Source organism: Henckelia pumila, chromosome 4 (assembly GCF_033568475.1).
Source record: "Henckelia pumila isolate YLH828 chromosome 4, ASM3356847v2, whole genome shotgun sequence".
In the NCBI taxonomy this organism is placed as follows: Eukaryota; Viridiplantae; Streptophyta; class Magnoliopsida; order Lamiales; family Gesneriaceae; genus Henckelia; species Henckelia pumila.
The window spans coordinates 2027095-2037420 of record NC_133123.1 but is presented as its reverse complement, the minus strand read 5'-3'; the positions used below and the strand labels follow the sequence as shown (position 1 = coordinate 2037420).

Here is a 10326-nt window from a genome sequence, read left to right as displayed (position 1 = left end):
CTAAGATTTGTACTATAAAAATGTGAATGATAGGTAAAGTTTTTGCATTGTGTATTTACTACATTGCCCAAAAAATATGAATGATTTGTATTAATTGCATGGGCGTTGATGGAAAAATTGTGTAGATCAATGTGTGCTTATTCATTTAATTGGTGTATTTATTTACCTTTACCCATTGAATACAACATTTTAATTGTGCTAATCATATATATTCCAAAATTCATTCTTAAAAAACAATAATGGGAAGAAATTTATAAATATAAAGCTTGTGTACTGTTTTTTTTTCTTATAAACTATTATTGAATTTTTTAAATGAATCATTTGTGGAATTTGTTCTAAGTGAATCATTTTTATTAGTGGTGATATTTTGTCATGAAAAATATAGAATTATAATAAGAAAATTATAAATATAAAGTTCTACTATCTATTTTTTCTTATAAACTATTTTTCAATTTTCTAAATTAATCATTTGTGGATTATGTTATAAGTGAATCATTTCTGATTTTGTCTTGATTACTTCCCTTTCCTTCTTGGACAACATTTAGTACAGGGCCTTGAACTTTCCAAATTTACGGGAAAGTCTATGCTAGCACATGAGCATTAAAATGAAAAAAAAAAAAAAAAAAAAAAAATGGGTCGTTGGATCCCTATTCGGATAGTGCCCAAATAAGGTAGCATAGACAAAACCTCAATTTTACATACAATTTCACAAGAAATATGGCAACTGAAGCTTAAAGAAAATATTAAACGAAAATATTAAACGACTGATTACGAAACAATATTATGGAAGCCTCACATATGTAAAAATCCATTGTTAGCAAGTTGTAGTTTACATATACTAATCCATGTAAGAATGGTAACTAGTTAGGAGTTTCTCTATTTCTCATCAACAGTTCCCTCACTCATTGTATTGCAATGCCTCAGTAAACGCATCCTTCAGAAATGAATTTGAAGCTGCTACTCGCCGAGATGTGACATCAAATTCCTTGCCGGAGCTGTTGAATTAAATAAAAGAATTTATGATTCAAACAGTTCAAGGGGGAAAAAAGGAATCATATTTGTTTCACCAAGATTCAAGGAGTCGTTAATTACGGATCAAATACGAGTCCTCCAGCTTCACTCACAATAACAGCACCAGCAGCTACATCCCTGAACAGATGACTCAAGATTCAGTAATTTACGAAGATCATAGTCCTTTAACATATTTGAAACTCACCAAGGTCCTCCAAATCCAACTTCATAGAACATATCAAGCCTTCCGCATGCCACTCCACAGAGATTTAAGGCACAAGAACCACTCATCCGAAGGGATCTAACCTGATCAAGTGAGAACAAATACATTTTAACCACATCAATTAATAAAAAGGAAATGCTGAAAACCAAAATTTTGAGACCATCGTTGATTTATCAACCTTGAAGAGTAAGCTATTGATCCTATTAGTGGTGGCATCGAGAGTAAACTTGTCACGATTTGTACCCGCCTGTTCTTTCAGCACAGTTCAAAAAAAGCAACTCAGCAAGTAAAGGTAACTGGAGCTAGGTAGACTGTCCTATCCAAGTTTTGTTAGTACTTAGTAGAATAAATATACACTCGAAATGTACCCATTGCTCAGCAGTGAGTTCAGAAGCGTACCTCAGTGGCAAGAAGGGACTTTACAAGCTCAGTTTGAGAAGACACTGCATATTCCACATGTAGATACGGTGACCTCATTAAACCAATACCCAAAGGTGCCTTTTCCTGTGTTGAGGAGTTAAAAGAAGCAACTTACCTGTGATGGGATTTCCATTGAGAAATGCTCCTTCTCCGCGAACAGCAGTAAAAAGCTGCATAATGATATTCAATATTTATTACCTGCTCAACTAGAAAAGTAAACTATATCTAATCTAGAAAACTCTATAATGTCAAACAGAAGTAGAATGCGCGGCAACTGATCTTGATTGCTAATCATGCGTTTGACAAACAATGGAAAGGTTGCAGAAATTATCGACCGCCATTAGTTGGAACAGTCCTCTGCCCAGGGAAAGTTAAATTCAAGAGCACATCATATTTAGAAGCTGAAATTTACCTCATCCATGATGGGATTGTATATCACACCGACTGTTGGAATAAACCCGATTGTTAATCCGATCGATACACAAACAAATGGAAACCTGCAAATAAATCACATCTTTCAACGTATAATCCATTTAAGATAATGTGAAACTTGGTTCTTTTTGAATAAATGACAAAAAGATGCTTGCCCGTGCACAAAATTAGTAGTTCCATCCAGAGGATCAACAATCCAAGTTGGTTCATCAGTTAATTCAGTAACTCCACAAGCAGCAGTAGTTTCTTCTCCAATGAACTAAACAAAGAAATATCAGCATCATTCATCGGAATCATGACTAAAGAAGCATCAAACTCTAAAAATATGGTAGCACAGTTGCACTAATATAATATATATCTAATACACGAAACGGTACAGAAACGACAGCTCTGACCTTATGATCAGGATATTTTGATCTCAGATAATCGAAAATGACTTCTTCACATTTTTTATCGGTCTCTGTCACCAAATCCACCTGTAAAGAGTCACATCAATAGTCGAAACTACTTCAGAAACTTCAACATTATCACATATCAAAATTGTGTGTCACGACGGAAGCCAGAGGTCAACATATTTTAGTACAAAAACACTAAATCATTCTTAAACCATATTCAGATGTATAAAGAAACATTTTCCTTCTTTTCTGTAGGATAAAACGCAACTTCAATGGCAGTTAACTTCCCTAAACCGTGTACTTCTCTGAATCTCTGTTCTAATTCTACTATTTTCAAATCAAATAAAGGTATCAGAATTCCCATGAACTCATGAAACAATCAAGCTATCCCCTATCAGCATACCCGAAAAAAAAAAAAAAAAAGAACAAGGTTGCTATAACTATTCCAAATCGGTAAATTCATTAGAAGCCATGGTTTTACCTCGCCTTTGTGCTCCACATGCTTTGTCTTATGAAATCCAAAACGAATGATCTACAACAGAAAGAATTCACTCAATAGTAGCAATAACAAATCCAAAACAGGAAACTTATCAACTCAATGCGGCAATGCGGCAAGATTCGGGGATAAACTGCAACCTCTCCCGCTTTTTTAGCTGCATCCACGGCTGCAGACAAGAAATCCTTCATTGAACCTGAGATATTCAGGGATTCCCATCAAGAAACGTCCAAACTCCATCACAAAACTCGAAGTCAAAGAAGCAAGACTGATGAGAACTTACCTTTGGTAGCCATTTACGAGTTCCTCGAAGAGATTAGGAGAAAAAGATGGATGATGTAGTTGCACTTGCTTGTTTGACGGTTGGAAGAATTCTGCTTTTACGTAGAACAATATGAACGAACAGAGAAACAAATACCTGCCAGTTAGTTATAGATATTGTTTGAGGCATAAGTCGCATTCACATTTCATTCACTTGGCAGAATAAACAAAAATCGCTACTTTGTGAAACACACCTACACCATTGGTTTACGGGATAAAATTATCCCCTTTTTCTTGGCTCTGCATGCGACTTATCGGTTTTTCTTTTCACCAGCTGAAACAAAAGAGCTTCCCCTTCAGTTTACAGCTTTGTGGAATATTCACAATCTCGCACATTTGGGAGATATAATGGAATATGCTTTAAGATGAATGATTCCCAAATCCACTTATGGGTACAAATAATAGAATATACTAATCAATTCTATTTCTAGTTATGGAAATAAGTAACATACCCGTAGGGCCAATACGATAAATTTCATGCTAGGTTAGTATAGTATATACTCTACTAATTGATGTATGGTTCACTAAAAAAAATAAATAAATAAACAGATTCCACGTATATCGAAATGACCCAAAATATAGGATCTAAAATTTTGATTTTAAATAAATGTCATGTAAAGCTCGAGATTATGCTCTAATTTCTCAAGTAATCGCAGATACCGAGGGGTAAACATCCCCAAACGATATTTTTTCAATCGATTTTATTGGTAATTAAAAGAAAAGCGATTTCTCACTTCCATGGATATTGGTTTAGTTATTGACAAACGTCCCAGAACTATTTCAGACGCAAACAATGGCAATTACAAAATATACATGAGCAATGATCCAAATCTGAAGTACCAAGGGGTTCTAAGTTCTAACATTAATTTTCACAATACTAGGCCGAAGACCTAACTAACGATTATACATAGAAGAGTATCAAACTTGGATTTACTCATACAACACATCAGTCTTCGAGCAACAAAAGATGATACAACCAGGTGGAGCTGGATTTCAGGCAGTTACTTGGGATCAAGTGCAGCGATTTCTTTGACCACTTGGGCTTTATCAGCCTCAAACTGTTCATCCTCTGCATCGAAAACAGACCATGACTTACGAACTGTTCAACCCAGATTCAATATTTATGAATTATCTTTCCTCACCTTTCTCAGTTTTAAAATCAGCAAAGAGGCGTAGAAGCTTGCTTCTATTTGTGACAAGGATATTGGCAATATCTGGGGGTTTGTTCTGATTTGCTGCGAATAACTGCACATATGTAGCACAGTAAAAAAAATGTACCATTGAAGTGGGCAAAGTTCATAAACTACTTGGCGCCAAGCATTGGATACCTTGAAAACGTGGAACGCTTCAATCTGAATGCTCTTGCTTGACTCCTGGCAGAAGGAAAGAAATCACCACCAATCCCAACATAACAACCATCAAGAAAGGAAATGTTCTCACTATCTGTTAACTAAAATAACAAAGACCAGTTGCATGCACAGAATTCCTCTTATTTTTTAATGACTTTTTAGGTAAACGCTTGAGTTGCTGTGTTGTTTCCTTGAAGAGATCACATATTGAGTCGTGTTGATTTTTATCGGGTGTAAGTTTTTATTTAAATGAAAGGACGTGTGAGTTTGGAGTACAGATTTGGTCTGGGACATGTTTTAAACTTGGATTTTAAAAGACAAAATTTTGGGTGAGGTGCATCGAAAGCAACCTGTTTTAAAGAAACAAGTATGTCAAACCTGTCATAGGTATTCATGCAAAAACCTAAAAATTAAGAAGGGAATAATTTGAAATCTACCATTATCAAAAGTCCCCAAACAATTAAAATGAATTCAAAATTAAGTATTCCTAAATTTCAAATGTATCACTCATCTCCCTATAAAAATGTGGTTTGCTCCTCAATTCCAGAAATAGTTTGACACAATACACAAGGGTGTGAATATGATCGGAAGTAACAGAATTCGTACTCTAAGAAGGTTCATGAGGATCCTCAGGTTGTCCCGCGAACAAACATATCGAGTCATGACAGCAGAATTTGAACGATCTAGCAACATATCTCCCAGCAGCTGAAAATGACATCACAAAGATCACAGTTCAACAGGAAGACACAGGCAAACATCATGAGTCCACAAAATTGACTATTGTTCTATTTTTGTCCTTTAAGGAAGGGATGTTAGCAGGACATGTGCATATCAGAGCAGTCCAACAATGTGTAACATAAAAAAAAAATGAAAAAAAAATGAAAAATAATAGGCAATACCTTGATTGCTTGCCTTCTAGTGATGTAGTTAGAAGATTCAAGCAGCTTACTATTATACTCTGCAAAGAACTACAGACAGACATATCCAGCAGATTAAAAAGTGGAGCTTGCAAGGGAAACAAATTTGATTAATTTGCAGAGCCAAAATACAGTACTTGATGGTAACACGTGAATTACTGAATTACAGATCTCTACCATCAGAAAAATTTAGAATTTTCTATGGCCATTTCAGAAAGAGGATGAGTTTTCTATTATCGTAGTCACAGGAAAAATCTAACACGTAATGAAGACATTACTTTCTTCAGTACACTTATTGACGATGTGCAGTTCACTGAGTACATCACTTACCCAGTCATAATTTTTAGCAAGAAATTCAGCAACTGTTGACTTGTGCCTAGTCAATAGTTCCTGCAAAGGAAAGAAGATCAATATCTCGCCATGCGCCATGTTTCCAAGTACGCTACAGGTTAATGATACATCGAAAGTTTCAACTTACAGTGTCTTTCCAGTTTCCACGCATCAAGATGAAATACGAAAATACAACTAAGTTTCAACAGTACAGAACCCAATTAAGCAGAAAGACCATGTAGAGATGAAATACTTGGAGATGAATACATCAGAACTTCATATATACATGCTAGTGTGAAGATATTTCACTAGCCAGAGATTAATAGTTATGTGTTAATAAGAAAATTAGAACAGTTTTATGACGTTAGTCATGGATACGAACACAGTAACCCATAGTAGAAGTCCCCAGAAGAGAGGAAAACTAAAACATGCAGATCAGAACAATAATTTGCAAGCTCAACATAAATTTGATGCCAACTTCAGGGCAGGGGATCACGTAGCATAGTGATGAGACCAAAGAGTCAGTGATTTTAAATTCGATAAAGGCCTTAACCTTGAATGTGGCAGCGGCATCTGAAGCAATATCAAAATTTGGCAGTTGAATATAATCAAAAAAATTCTTCATGCCCTCAGATTCCAAAACATACCTGTGATGGTTCAGCATATCAAATAACTTTTAATTTTCAGTAAATCAAAGCACATCCTACAACTTGTAAAATAAAGATTTTGCATTAGCAATGATTCAGATTCAAACTTTACCCACACGCTAATAAAAAACAAATGACTTCCGTAGCACAAAGAAAGTTCATTTATATGCCACCTATGCTCATCTACCAACAAAAGCAAGTTAGTTTCTAACAATATGAAGAAAACTGTAGCCAATTAGTTTCACGTGAATAGCAAACCACTGCCTCAATAAATAAACACAACTATGAAGACGGATGCGGCAATTTTCAAAAACTAATACTATATGGTGGGGTTTACAGTTATTATATATAAATAAATATGGAAAAAAATGCATTTGTGTATTAATACTGGAAAAAGTATCATGAGCACATCAATAAATATAACTGAACAAATTTGAGTAATAGCACAATAAAACTTGAGTTTATTATAAAAATCAAACAAAGAATAACAAAATAACATTGCATGACACATTATAAAAAGTTAAGTTTTTGTTCATGAATAACTCCAAACTATTTTTTCTCATTTCTTTTAAATTTGTAATTATTTGCAACAATATTTTTTCCACAAATTGCAAAATGCTACCATATCCTTGGAAATTACAAAATAGCCCCTACCGTACCCTTGCAAAATATTCCCTACCATATCCAACATGTAAGTATATTTCTTTGATCAATAGTTGTTTTAAAGTTTTGATTTCCACATATCTAACATCTCAAAAAATAGTAAAGAAAGATTCCCCACCTTGCAACACTTTGGTGGCGTATGCATTCCCTCAACATTGCACCATAATGTAAGGATAGATCAGTATTCTCATAACTGGGAGAACAACAGCAGGATAAACTCAACCAATGGTGAACAATAATATCTTTAGTAAAAGTAGTAAGGTTCAGGCAATATTTTTTTAAAAAAAAAGGGGGGGAAAGAAAAATATAAAACCTACTTTTACTGTGCCCTCTCAAGTCTCAACAAGGATAAAATATTGGAAAAAGGGGCATCAACCACAATTAAGATGCAAAAAATCATACAAAGTCCCGATGTGATTTTCTCAATCAGCTGCAAAGTTTGTGAGGGCTAAAAGAAGCTTTCAAATATAAATACTTGGTAAACAACTATCCCATGCTCTAAATTTCACCAAGATTTCATTAGTGACAACCGAACATGGAGAATGTTACAAGATTAGAACGCCTTGATCTTATTGAAGTTTATCTCAGCAATTAGTTAATAATCATCGACATTCAAATGTAACAAGAATAAAATAAATTTCTATAATCTATTCTGCCCAAAAATATGCTTGTTCGATACATCATATCTCACAACATTCCAAATAAAGCCTGACGACTAGAGCAGCTTCACACCAAGACCAAAAAAATTCCGCCTTACCCTTTAATCAATATATCCAAGAGATCTAAATTCTTTTCCAGATAATCACACGCAATCAACCTCGACTGAACTTGTTGTCTCTGTAAGTTAGCAACAACCTGAGTAGCATCTTTGCGTGCCTACAAAATTTCATCTTATTACTCAACAAAATTATCATGAGAATTGCCATACCAGAGAATCATCAAGTTCAGAATCTAACACACAAGAGATATATCGATAATTCATTGCATTTAAAAAAGTTCAAAATCACCTCTAAGTTCAGCTTGGGTAGACAAATGATTAGCAGGCGCAAAGTGTTTTCCCTAAAAAACTCACTGGTCAATTGTGCACAAGCTTCCGCCACTGGCTCAGATTCACTGTTGCCATATAGGACTTGCTTCAATTCCCGGATAAGTTTGGTCAATTCCATCATCTGCAGTGATAAATATTATTGATGAGGCAGACATATGAGAAAATGTTAGCTATTTCACCAGTAGTCACAATTCCATTCCAGAGCATCAACACCAAGCAAAAATCTAAAATACAGCAACAGTTGTCACACATACTCGCACCTACAGAGAATTGGTCATCCAAACTTAAACTCCTTGTTTTCGAAACATATAAACCCAATCAACATAAACAGAGAGCTGAAATACACACAATCACACAAGTAGAACAAGTAATCAAGTCAGACGGAAGTTCAGTTTTTTTTTTTTTTATATCAATCCATAGGACATCACCCACCAATCACAAATTTATCATTAAATCTTCCGAAAGCAGATAACAGATGAAGCAGATGATGAATCTAAAAACCACAAAAACAAAAAAGAAAGACAAAGGACAACCTTCTCGTCCCGCTTGCTCTCCTTACCCTCGGCGCCACCGAGATCGAGGGAGATGAGCAAATCTCGCGTCTGCCGTACCAAATCGGCGGGAGTCTTTGGCTTCGACTTAAATAAACTCTTCATCTTACCGTGATCTCAGCCAATGGGAGCCTCCACCAGCGGCGCTGAGGCCCCTGCGCCTCGACAAATATTATACTTTTGCCAGCACCCGCTTCCCCTTCAATGATTGAACGCCACTCAATTCGACACTTTCCATCAAATTCGCTGGCCTCGAACTCCGGATTCTAGATTCGGCATATATGATTTTCGCTCCACGATTCAAGGGATGGACCAAGGAATCGAATGATCTAATCTAGTACATCAGAGTCCGTCGGATGGATGCACTTGTCAGTATTCAGTGTGTAGCTGTGATTTTTTATTTTATTAATATGAATTGATTATTTAATTATCTGATTAGTTTATGCCAATTAATTAATTATCTGATTATTAGTTTAACAGCAGGAATGTACACCGGTCATAAGGTCACAAAATCATTTTGAGACGATCGAGTTGGACATTCAATTGAAACAATTTCATTCTCCAATCAAAATAAAAAATAATAACAATAATAATAATTTTATTTAATACTTGTTACTAATATAAATTTTAATTTTATATTTAATTTAATATTAAAAATAAAAATAAACTATATTTTCGCTGTTTAAATTTTGTCATTTATGATTTTAACATTTTGTGTTATCAAATTTTAGTTTTAGTAAAATAATTTTTTTTTTGAAAATTTAGAATTTTTTAGTGGGAGTAATGCTACGAAAAAATATATATCTATATATGCATATTACTATATTATTATAGTAAAGATTTTTAATTACGGTTATATCATAACTTAATTCACAACAAAACTAAAATTATTAGATACATTAGTCATTTTACACGGCCTTAATTATCTTTTTTTAGTCTTTAAATTTTTTTATTTATCAAAATGACATTAACTTTGTGGTATTTAGTGTTTTTTTATTCATGAAAATGTCACTCGCCTGTTAAATTAATGTGTTTGTTCTTTGTTGTGTTTTAGTGACTATTTATTTATGAAAACACTATAATTTTTGTTTTTTTTTAATTTTTAATTTTATTGTTTCTATTTTTTCCTTAAAAACACGAATTTTAAACGTCACATCATCAATGCATTAGTTTTATATCAACGTCTAGTCAAAAAAAATACTAAAATCGCAAAAAATAAAAAAAAATAGATTAAAACTAAAATTTGATATAATTAAGTATCAAAATCCTAAATAGGCAAACATACAGGGGTGGGGATAATTTTCCAAAAAATAAAAGTCTACAGATGCACGTCTCTTGGACCTCATCAAGAGACCATGGGACTTTAATTGATTTCTACATTTCACATGCATTGTTTGTTGCCACTACTTTCACAACCCACACACATATTTTTATCCTCTCATCATGGGTTTCCCCTTTCCAGTCTAAAAATTTTAGGAAGAAAAATATTATTCAAGCATAACTAATTCATCTTTATTATTATC

At 34.0% G+C, this 10326-nt stretch overlaps 2 protein-coding genes across 2 annotated transcripts; both read right to left on the bottom strand.

Moving 5' to 3' along the window:
• Nucleotides 1-775: 775 nt before the first annotated feature.
• LOC140865244 (inositol monophosphatase 3-like) lies at nucleotides 776-3592 on the bottom strand. The gene is made up of 13 exons (XM_073269810.1): nucleotides 3493-3592; nucleotides 3261-3395; nucleotides 3118-3173; nucleotides 2963-3013; nucleotides 2482-2562; nucleotides 2242-2345; nucleotides 2067-2151; nucleotides 1770-1824; nucleotides 1634-1677; nucleotides 1413-1481; nucleotides 1217-1317; nucleotides 1093-1149; nucleotides 776-995 (listed from the first exon to the last, which is right to left on the bottom strand). The coding sequence occupies exons 2-13, from the start codon at nucleotides 3271-3273 to the stop codon at nucleotides 899-901; spliced, it is 813 nt and encodes a 270-aa protein (XP_073125911.1). The 5' UTR covers nucleotides 3274-3395; nucleotides 3493-3592; the 3' UTR covers nucleotides 776-898.
• Nucleotides 3593-4009: 417 nt separating this feature from the next.
• Nucleotides 4010-9189, bottom strand: LOC140861031 (putative MO25-like protein At5g47540). Its single transcript, XM_073264039.1, has 11 exons — nucleotides 8786-9189; nucleotides 8212-8373; nucleotides 7962-8080; nucleotides 7323-7397; nucleotides 6448-6541; nucleotides 5895-5954; nucleotides 5547-5615; nucleotides 5254-5352; nucleotides 4627-4671; nucleotides 4441-4543; nucleotides 4010-4367 (listed from the first exon to the last, which is right to left on the bottom strand). Exons 1-11 carry the CDS (start codon nucleotides 8906-8908, stop codon nucleotides 4300-4302), a joined length of 1017 nt encoding a protein of 338 aa, XP_073120140.1. The 5' UTR covers nucleotides 8909-9189; the 3' UTR covers nucleotides 4010-4299.
• Between the last annotated feature and the right edge of the window lie 1137 nt (nucleotides 9190-10326).